The sequence below is a fragment of the Pteropus alecto genome, unplaced genomic scaffold, assembly GCF_000325575.1.
Source record: "Pteropus alecto unplaced genomic scaffold, ASM32557v1 scaffold95, whole genome shotgun sequence".
NCBI classification, from domain to species: Eukaryota; Metazoa; Chordata; class Mammalia; order Chiroptera; family Pteropodidae; genus Pteropus; species Pteropus alecto.
Window position 1 is genome coordinate 12,579,535 of NW_006441071.1, and position 19,343 is coordinate 12,598,877.

A 19,343-nucleotide genomic window follows, 5' to 3' on the forward strand; every position below is an offset into this window, starting at 1 on the left:
CAAAACATAAAAACTCAGTGTCACAAAGCAAAGGCAGTGAGTCCCGAGGAGAAAGTCTGACAAGGGCATCCAAGAGAGTTCAAAATGCCATTCCTAACAGCTCATGCTTCACTCCAAAAGCTGACTCATTATTGCCAAGCACCTGTAATAATAATAAACTATGAGTGTAATTTAATAAACAGTAATAAATTAAGCCCCTCCCTAACCCATTTGAATTGCCAAAGTCGTGGCAGAGTACAGAGATCCTAATGACATCTTAGTCTCCTAACAGCACACTCTGACCACGCTGATGGGAGGGACCGGGTGGGAGGGTTTACAAATGATGTGCTGAAATCATCACACCAGCAATCAGCTTTTTTTTAGGCCCTTGAAATGAGATTTCCCATATACCACACTCACCAAACAAGATGCCTAGAAAAGGCAAATACTTTACGCTAATTCCATTAATAGTAGCTATTTTCATTTAATAGTAATAAATAGAAATATCTACATTTATTTCACAGCTTTAGTGGAAACTTTTTATTATCTTTATTCACTTTTTCACATATTTATATCATCTGAAAAGTTTCTTACTAGATTTACATATTAGAGGAAAAACAAAGTAAGATACTCTAGATGATCTGGGGAGTATAAATGGGTGAACAAGGAATTTTTACTGCTTAGGTATTTTGCAATGTATTTTCACACAATTTATCAATAAATAAATTTAACATTAGAGGAAGGAGATATGTTCACTCACTCAAAAGGAAAGCAGCTCTTGGAAATTTCATAGAATAAATTTAGATTTTACTATATTAAAACCCAAAATCTCAATATCCACAATTAGAATCATACTCTTCTCACACTTTTAAAAGAGAAATATTCTACATTAGTTATTCTAAATACTATTAATGAGTCGTAAAACCAATCCTTTAGGTTAAAAAGCCAAAAAAAGAAAAAAAAAACAAAACAAAACATCTATATAACTACTAAACTCTGCAAATCCATTTATGCCTGCAAATTAACCAAATAAGAAATTGACCAGATCATCAGAATGACGTATTCTACGTGTGTGTGTGTGTGTGTGTGTGTTGGGGGAAGGGGGAGATATGAGATGGAAGCAGAATCATGTCAATGTCTGACTTCCAACCTAACCTACATATGTGACTAGAAAAGAATAGAATTACTTGCCCACTGAATTACCAATATAAACTTTTGAAAAACTCTCCAGCAATTGCAGAGTAAAGCCAAGGAAGACCAAGGGAATCACAGCTTGCAAAGGGCATCTGAATGCTCATGCCTTCCTGTTCTTTGTAAGGTATGGCTGAATGCAGCTACAGATCAAGGTTCATGTGGTGCCAAGCTACTTACGAAGCCAAGCTTGTCTCCTCTCTTAAAAGAGTCAACATATAGGAAAGTGCAGTTTCTTTTGTTGCATATATGTGAAAAGGTTCATAGTTTATGGAGCCTGCCGAAGGATGTCTGCTATGGTCTTTTTTAGATAAAAGAGTTTCTAACAGCAAACAAAAACTTAAAAACAACCTGAATGTTCATCAGTGGAGCAGTTAAATAAATTATCTTACATCCATACAACAGAATACTATATTAGGCCCATTAAAATACTAAGATGGACCTGCATGGGACAGACAGGTAAAGTATTCCCAGACATCTGTGCTAGTGAAAAAAAGCTGGCTGCAGAACATATGAAGAGCATGCATGACCCTGATGATGGTCTGAGATACAGAGGTGCCCATGTAAGCAAATACATGTAGAAGAGACAAGAGCACGTACCCCAAGCTGGCTGCACCTGGGGGACGGAATGAAAAAACAAAGTGGTAAAGGGACTTTCACATTTTTTGCATAGACTTGTATAAATTTATTTTAAAAGACAAATTAAAAAAGTAAAATTCAACACATACAACTACCTCAGAGTTTGTTGTAAGGTTTTATTGTGACGATATAAGTAAATGGACTTTGAAAAGTTGTATATAAATGTTGGTATAAAATATTTTCATTGTTAAAAAAGAGGAGGTGCTTGTTCGTCGATCTGAAAATTTCAGTCTTAAATTGGCAGATTTCACACATATCTCCAAACAATTGAATCACAGACAGGAAACTGGGTTTTTCCATCTGAATAGAATATTTATACCATCAAACAGAGTGAGAAACAGGAATGTTTAAGTAGTACATATGTTGGTGCTTTCAGGAATGAGAAGAAAGGAGCTTACCTGTTTGATTTATTTCAATTCGAGAACCATTTGTTATTTTGTCCAACAGCCTTATGAAGCTGGCTTCAAAATCTGTGGAAAAAAATGGAAAAAAATCTATGGCCTCGTGTTAGGTCACCATTTTCAGAGGCACCTCCTATACATGTACTGCCGTGGAGGGGTAAGTTACTTCCTGCATCACGCCTGGGTTTTTCTCAGGACCTGGGTGGGATCACTGGCTGAGGAACCTGAACCAGTTGAAAAGCACTGACTAGCATATATATGTTTAGTAGAACTGTTAGAAACAATCCAGCTTTCATATTCCACAAAAAATAGCAACTCTACCAGTAATCTAAAGGAATATTAATTTCAGCAGCATAAGACCTATTTTTCTGACTTAAGGAGCACATGCCAAATAAGGGAGAAATAACAGAAAGTAAGGAAGAGTTTTAAAGTCAAATTCTTACCTATTCCAAAATACCTGAGAGGGCAATTTAAATTGAGGGCCACCCTTCAGTGTTGGAGATAGTAAGAAGTCACTGTCTCTCCCATTCAACAAAGTGTCCATTCTCCCCTTCTCTACCATTTTACTGATCTAGAGCTGTAGAACCAGTTCATTTATAAAGGTGCCTGAATGCACAGTATTATTACTACCTTTTTTAAATGCATGAGAAAAGACTGGAAGGAAAAACACCAAATGTTAATAAATGGATTTCTCTTCATGGTAGGACTTTATATGAATTTAATTTTCTTGTTTAAATTTTAATGTTCAAATTAGTTTCAATTCCCTTAAATAAACAGATAAAAGCTGGTCATTCTTTAAAAAGGGGGTAGGGAGGGCAGGAACTGATTTTAAACGTGAAATATAGAAGGTGGTAGAGTGAAGACTCAGGAAAGAATGTCCTCTGACCTTGCCCTGAGGTGATCTTACACACACACAACCACACACAAACACACGCAGGCACGCACTTTAGCTTCAACCTCCTACCCATGAACAAGGACAGGAAGAACCAACTCTTCTGCACTGAATGCATTGTGACTGCCTGACACTTTTATGCAGTTCCCACTCCTATAACAAACTAGCAGTGTTTGCAAGCACAGACCCCAGCAGTCACCTGAACTGATCCCAAAAGGTGAGCAGATTAACTAAGCAATTCCCATCCACCTGTTCCATTATTTAACACTGTCCCATAACTCCCATCATTAGTAGATTCTGCAATCTGAACAAAGACCATTGGGCTACAAGTCAGAAAAACTCCATCATGTCCAGAAACAAGTAACAACGGCTAATGATGGTTAATAACAGGTGTGTATTAATGCTTAGCTTACAGCCATACATTCTCTCCTTTAATTCTCAAAACCCCAAGGCAGGAAGTGCCATTCCCATTTTATAGAAGGCTTAAGCTCAAGAATGCCTACTAGCTTGTGAATGGCAAATGACAGAGCCAAGAACTGAGCCCAAGTCCATTTGTCCTCCAAAGTCCAGGCTCTTAAGCACACCACGAAACTAGTTTGCCTAACTCAGTTTAATCCCTCAGAACCAACCTCTTTCTCTCAAAAATCATGGTATTTTTAAGCTGCAGGCAGTGACCTAATGAAGGATCCTACACACAATTTAATGGGTCCTCAGTCAACATTTATTTTTAAGGAAATCAGAACAGAATAAATGATATCAGAGTAACTATACATAGTAAAGGTACTGTTCATGAAACTTTAGTTCAGTTTTACATATATTTGTGTGTGTGTTAGGTTGTGGGGTAAGTAGCATAATAAAAGTTTGAAAGGACCTCAACTACAAAACTTAACTAGAAATTACTTCTAGTCTTTTTATATAGAATAATCTATGTTTTAGAAATCAGACATGATCCATACCATAATGCTACTTTATACTTATGTTTACAGAAAACTGCAAGGCACTTGGCACAAAAAAGGAAAACCCTTGATTGGTACAAGCTTTTGAAGTGCTTGAATGAGAGAGGAACACGCGTTTCTGAATAAAGCCCAAAATTAAACTCCATAGCTTTCACAGATGAGGAAAGGGAAAAAAAAGCATGACTTTAAAAATGAAATTCTTTTTTGGTAATCCACAGAGGCTCTTAAGCATGAATACAGTTAAAAATGACCAGCAAAGGAACACAAGTAGGAAAACAATGGGTACACAGAGACCTCCAGGTAGGACCATACCCTAGTCACAGCTAATAAGTGCTTCGGAAGTTGTACTTCAAAGAATCAAATACAGAGTTAGTTCCAGAATCCTGGCAACAGTGAAGATACAGCTCCATCACCTGGTACAAAAAAGATCTCAAGTTCAACCAATGATAGTAAGACTGAAGTTCCCCAAGCTTCATTAAGACAAGATGTATAGGATTCCTTGCCCCTTCACTTCCCACACATCCTCTCTGTGACTCTTCTTCTTTAAGGCTGTTCCTGGGGGGTATAAAATTTTAGATATCTAAAAATATTAGGGGAAAGTTCCAAAAACAAGCACAATTTTACTACCTTGCTTAGAAATGCACAACTAGGTTATAAAGACAATTAACATGAATGTCACAAAGGTCAGGAAAGTGGTCACCACTAGGGGCATGGAAGGGAGCTATAAATGGAAGAGGCCCCATAGGTGCAGGCAGGAAATGTTCTATTTCTTGACCTAGATGGGGTCACACAGGTGTTCATTTTATAATCCTTTAAGTACTACTTTTATGTCTTACGCATTTCTTATGTTATTATATTTCACATTTTAAACAACTTTGTACTGTTAGGACTTTTCGTCTCAGGATTCCTTAAATATCATCTCCACTGCCTAATGCTCTCCTTTCCCTATCCCCCCAAAGAAGTGAGTTCATTTCTTTAAAAGGGCCGGTAACTCCTATAAGGGTGTCACAGAAATCAGCCTGACACATTACTCACTAAGAAAAACAAAACCAAGTCTCAAAGAAGAGGAGTAAGAGAAGAAATACAATCTAAAGATCTATACTTTAAAACAAGAAGCAAAGCTCAAAAGTTACAGTTTCAACTTAATGGTATTAATAACTTAAGTACTAGTCTGATTAAATTATGGCACACCTATATATCAGAACACTATGCAGACTTAAAATTAATGAGGTTTTTAAATATATGTGCTAATTCATTGAGAAAATTCAACACAAATCAACTGTCTCTTTCATTTTTAAAAGAAAATAAGATGTGAATTAATAAAATCAGAAATAAACAATAATGTAATAAAAGATTAGAAGCTTTTCTGGTAAGTTATTCTCTATTATTTACTGATATATTTGGAATTAAGATATGTAGCTATGTGAAAATATGACAAATCAAAATAGATAAAACAAAAGATAAAAAAAGATAAACATAAAACAAAGAGAATGAGAAAATTTATCAAGTAATAAACACTTCAAAGAACAGAAAAGAATGTAGAGGTGGCTTCAACTGCAGAACAGTTAAAAGCACCACACACAAAAAAAATTAAATTACAAACTAACCTCATTTAATAAGAACAAATGAAAACTCCTGCATAAAATCTTAGAAAAGAGACCGTAACATTTTTTAGCTATCTACTATGATTAAGAAGAGTCCATCCCAGGAATGGGCTTCAGATAAAGGAAAACTACAACATAATTAAATACAAGATTAAATACATACAGAAAAAAAAATCAAATAACAAGTTTAGTTGCTACTGAAAAGGCATCTGATAAAATTCAACATCTACTTTTTCAGTAAAATTCTGTTTTACAAAGTATGAAGAATAAATTTATTCAATGTAATATTGTTTATATACAAAAACAGAAGCCTTAAAAGTTCAAGAATGTCTTTGTGGCTTCATGGTAAGCAAAGATTTCTTTAAAAGGTCACAGAAAGATCTATAAATTGGACTACATTAAAAGTAGCAACTACTGTTCCCAACGACACCATTAAGAGTGTGAAAAGACAAGTCACAGAGTGGAACACAACATTTGTAATACTTGAATAGAGAATGCATAAATTGTGGCATATTAAAAAATGTAATATGACACAGCAATGAAAATCAACAAACTACTAATGCTACAACAGAGATGAATTTCACAAACAATACAGAAATAAAGAAGCCAGATACATACAAAACACATACTCATATAAATTATGGTTAATATTTTAAAAAACTAATCTACGGTGTAGAAAGTCAACTTATTGTTTATATTAGAGGTGGGGAGAAATTGTGTGACTGGGAGCAAGCATGAGAGAGATTATGGGAGGCACTGGTCATGTTTTCTTTTTTGACATGAGTAATGGCTACATGGATATATCCACGTAATGATAATTCATCAAGCTTACATTTATGGTTTGTATACTTTTCTTAATGTGTACTATATTTTAATAAAAGACTTTTTAAAAATGAAAAATCAAGTTAAAAAAATAACACCTTTAAAAATAAAAAACAAAGAAACCTAATGATCTCTCCACCATGATACTAGAAATGCCATTTGATACATCTTAAAAAAAAAAAAAAAAAGACAGGTTTCAGTATAAGGAAGAAATATCAATTAAGGAAAAGGCTATCTTACCAATTAAGCAAAGGATTTCAAATACTTTGATTTGACCTCACATTCTCATTTTTTTTTAAAGTATAATCTTTGACCCAGCAATTCTATATCTAGACCTTTATCCTGCAGAAATAGAAGGATGCTAAGATATATATACAAAAAATTTTACTGCTGCTTTATTTATAACAAACATTGAACGTTACTTTTTTTGGTCCCATACCTTCAAGTTTTCCTAGATATTTTGCTTTGCTTACATAAAAACCTGTAAAAGAAATGAAATCAACAAAGGGCAACTTAATTTTCTCATTTATGCTATTTTGACCATCTTTCAAGTTTTCATTAACATCCAAACTCTTCAATTCTAGTTCTTTTATTTACAAACACATTGGGAGGAGATAAGCTCTCTCTAGCCCGAATGCACTACAGCATTTCCTCCACCTCAGAAAATTACTAATGACAGATAAAAACATTATATAAAAGAGTTAATCCACCAGGAAAATCTAACAATCCTAAATGTACCAAACAACAAAGCTGCAAGATATATATATGAAGCTAAAACTATTTGAACTGAAAAGAGAAAGACACATCTACAATTATAGTTGGAGAATTCGACACCCCTCTCTCAATAGTCGACAGGAAATCAGCAAGGACAAAGAATTCAACAATGCCATCAACCAATAGGATCTAATCAATAATTATAGAATACTCTAGCCATGAGAGAATACTCATTATTTCCAAGTGCCCATGGAACATATACCAAGATAAACTATATCTCGGACCATTAAAAAAAAAAAAAAACTCAACAAATTTAAAAGAATTGAAATTGTACAGAGTATGTTCTCTAACCATAATGGAATCAAACTGAAATCAATGACAGATAACAGGAAACTATACCCACACCTGGAAACTAAATAACACACTTATAAATAATCCATAATTCAGAGAGGAAGTCTCAAAAGAAAGAAAAAAAATACACCGAATTGAATGAAAATTTAAAATTACATCAAAATTTGCGGGGCACAGTAAAGCAGTATTGAGAGGAAAGTTTATTGCACTAAATACATACGTTAGAAAAGATAAAGTTTCCAATAACCTAAGCCTCACCTCAAGAACTTAGAAAAAAAGGAAAATTAATCCAAAGCAGTGAAGGAAAGAAATAATAAAAATAGCAGAAATAAAGGAAATTGAAAACAGAAAACAAGAGAGAAAAAATTAATGAAAGAGTTGGGTCTTTTAAACCTCTAGCAAGACTGACCAATAAAAAAAAGGGGGGGTGGGGAGAGGGAAAACACAAATCATCAATACATCAGTATCAGGAATGAAACAGGGGATGATATCGCTCAAATTAATAGGCTCAAAAGAAAAATTACATGCTCACATCCACTGGAGCAGAAGCTCTTGACAAAATATAATAATCATAATAATTTTAAAAAGACCTTTTCAAAAATAAGAATAGAAGAGAATATCCATAACTTGATAATAAAGCATCTAAAAAAATACGTACAGCTTAACATTATACTTTGTGGCAAAACACTGAAGGCTTTCCCCCTAAGATAGGGAACATGCAAGGAGGTTTGTTCTCATCACTCTTACTTAAGTTAACGTAGTGCTAAAACTTCTAGCCAGATGAAGAAGAAAGAAATAAAAGGCATAAAGTTCAGGAAAAATGAAGTAACTGTTCCTATTTGCAGATGACATGACTGTCTACAAAGAAAATCCCAATAAATCTATTTAAAAAAACTCACCCAGAACTAATTCAGCAAGGTTGCAGGTTACAAGAAAAACATACAAAAAATACATTGTATTTCTATATACTAGCAATGAACACACAGAAAACAAAATTTAAAATACTATACTACTTACAATTGCTCAAAAAAGTGAAACATTTTGGTGTAAATCTAACAAAACATGAACCTGACTTGTATGTTGAAAACTACACAATGCAATACAGGAATCAAAGATCTAAATGAATGGAAAGATAAACTATGTTTACGGATTAGAAAACTCAATATAGTAAAGACTGACATACAGGTTTAACACACAGTTCCTATCCAAATCCTAGCAAGATTTTTTTTTTAAAAATAGACAAGATTATTCTAACATTTATATGGAAAGGCAAAGGAACTAGAATAGCTAAAATAATCACCAAAAAAAAATAACAATAAAGTTGGAGAGATAAGCCTACTCAATTTCAAGACTTATTATATAGGTTCAGTAATCAAGACAGTGTGGTACCGGCAAAGGGATACCCATATAGATCAGTGGTACAAAATAGAGAACCCAAAAGAGGCCCATGCAAATATACCCAACAGGTTTTTTACAGAGGTGCAAAAGTAATTTAATGGAATTAAGAGTCTTTCAACAAATGGTGCTAGAACAGTTGGACATCCGTAGCAAAAAAATGATCCTCGACCTAAGTTTTAAACCTCCTACAAAAATTAACTTAAGTGTAAAATGTAAAACTATGAAATCTTTAGGGAAAAAAAAAAACCAGAAAACCTTCAGGATCTAGGGCAGGGCTTAGACTTGACACGAAAAGCACAAACAGTACAATAAAAATTTGATTAATTCTATTTCATTAAAATTAAAATCTTTTCCTCTGCAAAAGGCCATGTTAAGAGAATAAAAGACAAGCTATGAAGTGGGATAAAATATTAGCAAACCATATATCTGACAAAAGTCTAGAACATGTAAAGAAATCTCAAAATTTAACAGCATAAAACAAACAATCCTACTAAAAAATGGACAAAAGACGTGAAAAGACATTTCACCAAAGAGGTTATATAGATGGCAAATAAGCATATGTTAAGATGTTCAACATCATTAACCATTAGGAATACACCGATTAAGCTATACAACAGCACCACACACCAATAAGAATGGCTAAAATTAAAAATAGTGACAACACTAAATGCTGAAGAATGTAGAGAAATTAAATCACTCATACATTGCTGATAGGAATATAAAGTGGTAAAGTCACACTGGAAAATAGTCTGGCAGTTTCCTAAACATGCAACTGCCATACAACTCAGCAACTGGACTCCTGGACATTTATTCCAGAGAAAGACTATGCCCACATAAAAACCTATACACAAATTTCTATAGCATCCTTATTTATAATAGCCAAAAAAAAAAAAAAAAAACCAACCTGAAAACAAAACAAATGTCCTTCAACAAGTGAGTGATTAAAAAAACTGTGGTACTTTTATACAATGGAACACTATTCGGCAATAAAAAGGAACAAACTTGATAAAAACAACAACTTGGATAAACCTGCAGAGAATCATGCTGAGAGAAAGTCAACCACAAAAGGTTACTTACTATATGATTCCATTTATAGAACATTCTTCAAATGAAAAAATTATAGGAATGGAGAACAGATTAGTGGCTATCAAAGGTTAAGGAGTAGGTGGGAAAGGAGGAAAGTGAGTGTGGCTATCAAAGGGCAACTTGAGGAATCCTTGTGATGACGGAAAAGCTCAGTATCCTCACTCTTATCAATGTCAATATCCTGGTTATAATATTGTTACTGTAGTTTTTCCAGATGTTACCACTGGGGAAACTGGGTAAAGTGCAGAGAGATCTCACTGTATTACACAACTGCATGTGAATCTACAATGATCTCAAAATAAAAAATTTAGTTTAAAAAAAACAGTGCATAGTTCCATCTGGAATAGCATTTTACAGCTTCCAAGCAATAGCACATCTGAAAATAGACCATTAAAATTCTTGGCATTTGTCTTTAAAAGATGAGCATCTTGTTTGAGGCAGCTAAAAATCATCACATGAGAGCAAACTTGAACAGTCAAGAGGCACAAGAGGGCAGGTTCCTAGCAACAAGACAATATTCAAACTAAAACTTATTCACACAGATTCAGCCTTCCCCAAATCCAGGTATCTATTAACAACTCTGAGTCCAAGACCATACTGAAATAAAATATAGGTACACCTTTGTGGAATAACAACAAATATATTTGATGTGTGTCCTCGTTCCTGGCACAGAGCTCCTAAATTCCTTGCAAGTTCCAGAGTGATGGGAGTGTCTTTTAAGTTATCCCTAAGGAGCCTCTTTTAAACACACTTGAGTTTATGCTGATGAGGTGGCATAAGGTGGGGCCCCTAAATAGTTTCAGAATGGGGCATAGGGCCAGTTACTAGAAAGAACATCCACTGACTTGGGATTGGGGGGTGTCGAACCTAGAGATTAAGCCCTATAAAAACTCTTGAACAAGGAGAGAACTTTCGGGTTGGTGCAGGAATCCACATTCTGGGAAGGTGGCACACCCTGCTTCCACGAGGAAAGAATCTCCTGCTTCAAGACCTTTTTGGACCTGGCCCTATATATACCTCTTCATCTGTCAGTTCATCAGTATTCCTTATTATATCCTTTATAATAAACTGGTAAACGTAAGTAAATGTTCCCCTGAGCTTTGTGAGCCATTCTGGCAAATTATCAGACCCAAGGAAGGGACTGTGGAAACCTCCAGTTTCTAACTGGCTAGTTAGAAGTACAAGTGACCCAGACTTGCAATCGAGACTTGTGATGGGTATCTGAAGTGGGGGGTCAGTCTTGTGAGACTGAGCTTTTAACCTGTGGGATCTGATGCTATTGCCACACAGATAGTATAAGAGTTGAGCTAAATTTGTAAGACACCCAGTTGGTATCTGCTGAGAATTAGAGTTGCTTGATGTGAGGGGGACCACTTAGCTGGTGACAGAAGTATTGAGAGTAGAGGAGAAAAAGTTTTCCCTTACAATCATCCTTTTAGAAGATCCAATTTATGAACAGCCAGGTTAATCATGAAAACAATGCATCAGTTTAATTGAAAGATGTTCTACCTTTCAAAGAACCTCTATGCAACATGTTTCCTCAGCACATTTTAACGGATTCTTTTGATTAAAACTCCACTTTCCTCTCCTTTTTCAGAATCTCATCTGTTTAAGCCAAATGCAGCACTTCCACAGGACCAAAACACTTCTCTCTCTAATTTCACAGAGAAAGATAGTGAGGCTTAGGCATGTGACCTGCTTAGGAACTGGGGTAGGAGCAGTCCCCTGTCCTAACTACTACACCAATGCTCTTGCCCAAGTCCATCATTTCTGTATTCTCACTTTAAACAACTACCATTTTTGGTGGAATTTTTTCGATTTGGACCTCATCTTACCCAGAAAATGTTAACTCAACTGAACTCTGCAAGGCATAGCCCTTATGAAATCCAGAGGCAGAGGCATTTTGGACAGCTGCTTTATAATATGAAGAACACCCATCTACGGCCATGCCACCCTGAACAAGCCCGGTTCCATCTGATCTCGGAAGCTAAGCAGGGTCGGGCCTGGTTAGTACTTGGATGGGAGACCACCTAGGAAGACCAGGTGCTGTAGGCGTAAAAAATAAAAAATAAGGGATTGTAAGCTGACAAAGTCCTTGCCATCTGTAAAGTCAACCAAGGGTTGCCTTGCCTAAAATAAATAAATAAATATAATATGAAGAACACCCGAATCCATCAGACAGAAGAGAGAACAGGCCCTCCAGACTGGACCTGGCTGTGCTCTCTTTACAGCTCTGTCACTCAGTGGATATTCAACTTCACCATCTATCTTACCTAACTATGTCTTGGCTTTTTTTACCTTCAGTTAAACAGCAACCGAAAATTATTTCCCACTCACTGATAGGAGTCTAATGAGACAACATAATTTTTCATGTTCCTCAAGAGTGAAGCACAATTACACATGTGGCTATATAATTAATAAAAACCATTCCAGGATCATCTTTCTTTTGGGTTCAAATTCTTCTCATTATTTATAATCCCTCTGCACTAGATGGAGACAGTTTTATTTAAGAGGTTAACTGATCTGCCTGAAATCACAGAGTTTGAGCTGTGCCTAATCCCCTTCTGAATGAATCCTTATGTAGTTTTCTTGGGACTATATATACTATTCTCAACCTCAGGGAAATGGAAAAAAGAAAAGGCTTAATAATTAAGACCAGGAGGCCAGAATTTTTCAACATCAGCACTACCGATATTTTGGACAGAATAGTTCTTTGTGTGGGGAGCTGTCCGGTGCATTTCAAGATGTTCAGGGGCACCCCTGGGGTCTACCTACTAGATGCCAGGAGCAGCCTTCCAGTTGTGACAACAACTGGCAGGCACCATTCATTGTACCTTGGTACTGGCCCCACTTTACAGATCAAAAAACTGAGGCTCAGAAATGTGAAAGAATTTGCCCAAGGTCCAAGAGCTAATAGCAAAAGCAGAACCAGGACTCAAAACCAAGGTCTAAATCTAAGGCCAAGCTCTTAACCACCAAGCTACTACAACCATAACAAATTAAGGATTTTACCTCAACGTAATAATAGAAAAACCTCTTTAACCCAAAAGCTGTTTCTTTCACCATCAATGATTCTTACAGCTACCATCTCAATCCTATCTGTCCAGATCAGAAGCAGATGCAGAAAGCCTTCCTTTATAACCACCAGGGAAGTCTCTGTTCTAATTCCAATGAGTCCCTTTACAACATTCAGCTCTCCCTACTTCAAGTTACTTGAGCTACTTGGTCAAGCTCTACCTTAGAAAGCTGGAGTGGGGCCACCAGCTTCTGATATTTATACCCCCACAAAGCCTTGCACATACTGGGAATCAATAAACCTTTTCTGAATGACTGCTCCTGAGGCAGAAGTCCTCTATACCACCCCCACCCTTCAAAGACCATACCAGCAGACACTTTTGAGAGATGTAATTCTTGCACCTAAAGGAAGATTTTATTGGAAATGCTCTGAGTTTTTTCCAACTCTCGGAATCTGAGTTCAGGAAGAGTCAGAAAGGGAAAGATGACTGGTAACACAGCCTTTTGGTTATCTCTTCAATCAAGTTCACAAAGACTCGCTTGACTATGACTATATAATAATTGTTTATGTCAGGGGCTACATGTATTTATGTATACATACTTACATGTGTATACATACACATATACATATCCATGTATATGTATGAATGCATGGGCAGTCATCCCTTGGCATCTAGGGGGGATTCGTTCCAGGACCATGCAGATAAAATCCATGGAAAGTTCACATGCCTTATATAGTGTAGAATCTGCATATAGGATCCAGCAGGGTATGCCTACACATCACTTCATTCTCATGGATTCAGCATAGTGCTTGATGAGTGGCAAATTTAAGTTTTGCTCTGAAACTTTATGGGATTTTTTTTTCCCCTTGAACATATTCGATCCACAGTTGGTTGAAGCCGCAGATGCGAAAAACGAGGATACAGAGGTCTGACTGTATATACTTATATTTCAGTTCTCTAAGAAATTAAGCAAATATCCACATGATTTCTTAGGCCTTGAAGCCAGCACAAGGATATCTAAATTAGGGGCCTCTTTTTCTCCCTAGTATATTAATAAGTTAAGGCAAATAATGCTATATATAGTGCACCTCAAAAAATACTAGCATATCTGCCAACTAGTACTACCTCCTCCAGTTATCAGTCCAGTATCGTCTCAGAAAAATGTCAAGAGGCCACACTCTGTTCATGTGTATGGCAGTGAGGAGATGCTAACAAATAGTCGAGAGGGGAGACAGGAAAGCATCCTTTGGAATATTAAACAGATTAGAGGCCATCTGTCAAGAGACAAACACTACATTTTATCCTATGGGCATCACATTCCCATTAGAAATCCCAAGTCTCCAGCTAAAGTACTTCTATTCCTCTAAAAAATAAAATAATAATAAAAAAAAAAGGTATGAAGTAGAAGCCTGTCTTCTTACCATAGCCAGCTAGAGAAGAATTCTCTAGGGTAATGTGCAGGTGTAATGGAGAACTGGCTGGACTACCATAGAGTAGGACTATCATGCAATTGCTTTGCCAAAGGGCAAGACTCAAAATAAGAGCAAGAGAGAATCAGGTGAAGAGCCTCTGAAATAAACCAAGCTAGTGGTCTCTCTTTAACTTCTTCAGTGTTCTTGAACAATACAGCAAGGGCAATGATCATGTACCAACACAAACCTTTCCTACTGTCACCAGGTTCCTCTCTATGGAATGGAGATCTGGTTCTTTCCTTCCTAACCTTTTATCTCCATCAATGACATGGCATTTTCCTTTTACATGCAACCAACCCCCATTCAAGAGAGGGAGAAATGTAACTGTCCAGAAAATGCATTCAGGCAGATGATAAAATGGGCTGGCCACCTATCACAAGAGCCAGGGCAAAATTAAATACATCGACCCCAAAATCTTCCAAGACCAATCACACATCATCTTCTTCAATCTGCAGACAGGTTTTTTTCTTTTTTTCTTTAACTGAGTCTCCCAATTTAGGATAACCAGATAGAAACTTTTAAATGCATGTGTCTTATTCCAGAGGACCAGTTGAAAATCAGAGCCATCTAATCGATATATTTACATGGGGCCTACCTTTAATCTATCTTTGTAGGGTAAAAAGGGAGCTTGGAAGCCTGTATGTAGTTCGGCGCTTGTCACCAACACTTTACTCACGTCAAGGCAATTAGACCCATGACTGTTAAAAATTTATCTCAAAGCTCTTGTCCAGTGCACATCAATTACAGTCACGGTTGAAAACACAGAATTTTAAAATTCTTTATTCCACACCCAAGGGGAGGTGTGAGGGCAGCCGAGAAATCATGGAGACAGGGATAGCAGGTGTCCAAGGGGGCAGCTGCTTCTAAGATCTGTTTTGGGACAGGGCACGGAACTAACCAAGGGTACTCTTCTCTCCCCCCCATCTTTACATCTGCCCATTCACAACATCTCAGTCGAACAAACTGTTTCTTTTTTGAGAGGTTTACGGCGAGCGCGAAAGGGATTAAAGACACGCGAGGGGCGAAGCCTGGGATTTGCTGCAACACGTAATACAGGAAAACGTGTAGCTGTTTACTATCAGCGCCCAGGAGACGCCGAGCGCAGCGCGCAGCCGAGCTCACCCCTCCCGGCCCGACCCCGCCTCCCCCACCACCTCAGGCTCACTCCGGCGCGGGGGCGACGCCGCATCAGCCCTCCCCAACACGCCCGCGAGACCCGGAGGCTCCCCGCACGCCGGCCCCCAGGGCATCTGCACGGTCTCCCTGCGACACCCGCGTGCTGTCCGTCCCGAATCACCTCGGAGGCCTGGGTTGTCGTCTCTGGCCCGAATCTTTCGGATTTTGACGGGGCGCCCGCTCAAAGTCGACAGGACCAGACGCTGGCGCAAGAAGTTGCAGCCCACGTAGCTGAGCGAGTGAGCCTGAGTCGCCATGTGCGCGCCCTGCGCAAGGCGCGGGCGGCTGGGGTGAAGGGACTTCTGATCCGCGCGGGGGTCGCGACTCAGGCAGCTGCGGCGACAGCGGCAGTGGCGACCGGGGTTCCTTCCCGCAGCTTCGCAGCCCCGGCGCGTCCACGTGGTTTGGAACAGGAAGACGGAGAAACGAGACACCGGGTCAGAGGGGAGCGGGGCGGAGCCGGTGACCGCCTACCCCCCGCTCCCCCTTCCTGCCACTCCGCCCGGCTGAGGGCGTCCGAGTACCAGCCCACGCCGCTATTGGCCTTCGCAGGATCAGGGCGGTGCCCATGCCGCGCCACCATTGGCCCACTGAGGCTGGGCGGTGCCTGGGCTGCGTTGCCATTGGCCCGCGCTGGAGTTGGGTGGTGCCCGGGCCCCGGCAACAGCTCGCCGCGGGAGGATCCCGGAGGGGCCTGCTAGCTGTAAGCTGGGAGCTCGAGTTCAGGGTCAGGTTCTGCAGGGTCTCTCCCAGAGTAGAAGCAAGGGGAGGCGACCTAAGGGGACGGGCCTCGTACTTAGCCTCACTACTGACGTCAGCCACTGGGATATGAATGGTATTACCCTATGCCCCTTTTTTCTTAACAGAGGAGAAAATATGATTGGCGCACTTACTCTGTTGCAGATACCCTTCTTGAGTGTTATGGCGCGAACGATTCTAAGACCTACGGAGCCAATTGAGATTAATTATGAGCCTTTATTAGCCGGCCAGCGACTGACTCTCTACCACACAGGGTTAGAGGAGATCAGCCCCGAACTTCTAGAGGAGGCAGCTCATAAAGCCTCCTACTACATCCTTTAATAAGCAGATTACAAGAAGCAGAAGTTAGCCATTAATATTTTGTACAAAGATAAATGTATCTGGGGAAATTCTCAGATCAGGGCCTAATAGTTTTATCATCTTCACCTTGGAATGTTGCGCTTCTCCTGGGGCTGGCGCCTGGAGATATCGCCTCCCCGAAACTGGAGAATTTCTACTTTTACATTCCCCACTGGTTTTTGAAGGGAAATCAAATCATTGATTCTCCGAATTGGAGTGGTTGGTAGTTTGTTCTGAGAACCATGAGTTTTACTGCCTGTACCCGCTTTTTGACATAGGCAGTTAACCAATTATAATTAAACCCGCGAGAGTCTTATCTTGAGAGGGTCTCCTGTTGGGCGGACATGCCATCTCTCAGTCTCTGGTGATGGTTGAGCAGCCTTGATGCGGGTGTGATGAATCTAATGGCGTCTCCCAGCAACTTTGCGGTGGGAGTGGTGAGGATGACAGGAAAGGGTCCGTCCCAGCAGGGCTCAAAGGTGGCTGGCTGTATCTTCTTTACCCAAATCCAGTCACCAGGAGAGTGGCTGTGAGGTTTAAGTGACTGTCTAGGGCTTTCCCGGGTGGCGGAGACTAAGTGTTGAATCTCTTTTCTTGCCAAGTGTAATGCCTGTAAGAACTTAAGTAGTGAGAATTTGTGAATTTTAGTCGCCTTTTCTACCCCTATCTTGGGTAGGAGAGGTGGCGGTCTCCCAAACGTGATTTCATATGGGGTGAGGCCTCGGAGGTAAGGGGTACATCTCACCCTAAAAAGGGCAAAGGGGAGGAGGCTCACCCAGTTCTTGCCAGTTTCAAGTTTAAACTTGGTTAAAGTTTCTTTTAATGTCCTGTTTATTCTTTCTCCCTGGCCTGAACTCTGAGGTCTATATATACAGTGTAGTTTCCAATTAATACCTAACATTTTGGCTAAGGTTTGACTTATTTTGGCGATGAACGCCGGGCCATTGTCGGACCCCAGTGTTAACGGCAAGCCAAATTGGGGTACTATTTCTGATACTAATTTCTGAGTTACTACCTGAGCAGTTTCTCTCTTAGTTGCGAAGGCTTCAGTCCACCCTGAGTAGGTGTCGATGAACCAAGTAGATACTTAAATCTAAAAGTTCCAGGACTTATTTCTATAAAGTCTAATTCCTAATGTTCTCTTGGAGCTTGGCCCCTGAGTCTTGATCTAATTTGTACTTCAACAGGAGGCCCAGGGTTAACTTGGGCGCAAATATGATATCTTGTTCTTACCTCTTTGGCAGTTTTGTGTAGCCCTGGGATATAATAGTCTCTTTTCAAAAGTTCAATTAACTTTGTTCCTCCTAGGTGAGTGCTCTGATGGACTAGTGAGACTAGTTCCTGACCCAGGGCACCCGGTACTAGGGCGTGTACATCTGGGAGGTGGATCCACCCAGTGGGTCCTTTTACCCCCTTTAGCTTACTGCTGGCGGCTTCCTTTGCAATTCGGTCGGCAAAGGCATTGCCCCGGGCTACCTCAGACTCAGTTCTCTGGTGACCTGGACAGTGTATGATAGCTACTTTCTTAGGCAGCCAGATGGCTTCCAGGAGAGCTAGGATCTCTTCTCTGTTCCTGATTTCCTTCCCCCCTGAGGTGAGTAATCTTTTTTCTTTACAGAGTGCCCCATGAATATATGCAGTAGCAAAGGCATATCTGCTGTCTGTATAGATGTTAACTGTCTTCTCCTTACCCCATCAGAGAGCTTGGATCACAGCGATGAGTTCGGCTCACTGAGCGGATGTTCCGTGGCTCAGGGCCTGAGCCCAGATGACAGTCCCTCTGGTAACTACTGCCGCCCCAGCATACCTGACTCCCTCTGCGACGAAGCTGTTTCCATCGGTGTACAGTGTGGCATCGGTTGTGGCCACGGGAAGTCAGTTAGGTCTGGCCTGAGGCAGGTGATGTTATCCAAAAGCTTGAGACAATCATATAATGGCTGTTGAGGGTCATCATCAGGCAAAAGGGTGGCTGGGTTAAGAACAGAAGTTTTCAAGAATTGTACTTGTGGGGGTGTTAAAGAGAAGAATCTGGTATTGAGTGATCCGTGCATTTGAAATCCAACGATCAGGGGGGCTGCGGAGCATGGTTTCTACCGCATGGGGGGCTATAATCTGGATAGTCTGCCCTAAAGTCAACTTCAGTGCTTCTTTGGTTAGGATGGCTGTGGCCGCAATGGCCCACAAGCAATTAGGCCACCCTGCTGCAACACAGTCCAATCTGTTGGAGAGGTATGCAACAGGTCTCTTCCATGGTCCTAGAGTCTGGGTGAGGACCCCCTTCGCTATGCCTCTAGTTTCACTCACAAAGAGTTGGAACGGCTTGTCTAAAGTAGGCAGAGCCAAAGCAGGGGCTGTAGTCAAGGCTGTTTTTAGGGCTTCAAACGCCTCTTTTTCTTCTTTTCCCCAGTTCAAGTCCTCAGACTTCCCCTAGTGCTGGTATACAGGGGCTTGGCTAACTCTGCAAACCCTGGAATCCAGAGCCTGCAGTAGCCTACGGCCCCGAGAAACTCTCGGACCTGCCACTTGGTGGTGGGTTGGGGGATTTTT

The 19,343-nt window shown here is 39.6% G+C and overlaps 1 protein-coding gene, 1 non-coding gene and 1 pseudogene across 2 annotated transcripts in view; 1 reads left to right on the plus strand and 2 right to left on the minus strand.

Moving 5' to 3' along the window:
* RCL1 (RNA terminal phosphate cyclase like 1) overlaps positions 1-16,157 on the minus strand; it is a 51,461-nt gene extending 35,304 nt beyond the window's left edge. Inside the window, exons 1-2 of the mRNA XM_025051396.1 lie at positions 15,820-16,157; positions 2,208-2,279 (exon numbers count right to left, since the gene is read on the minus strand). Of these exons, the coding sequence (XP_024907164.1) occupies positions 2,208-2,279; positions 15,820-15,955 (208 nt within the window). The 5' untranslated portion in view covers positions 15,956-16,157. The remainder of the gene's footprint in view (positions 1-2,207; positions 2,280-15,819) is intronic.
* On the plus strand, positions 11,970-12,088 carry LOC112485191. Its single transcript, XR_003048371.1, has one exon. It is a non-coding gene; the product is annotated as a 5S ribosomal RNA (ribosomal RNA).
* Positions 16,158-17,109: 952 nt separating the features above from the next.
* Positions 17,110-19,343, minus strand: part of LOC107196138 — a 4,525-nt pseudogene continuing 2,291 nt past the window's right edge.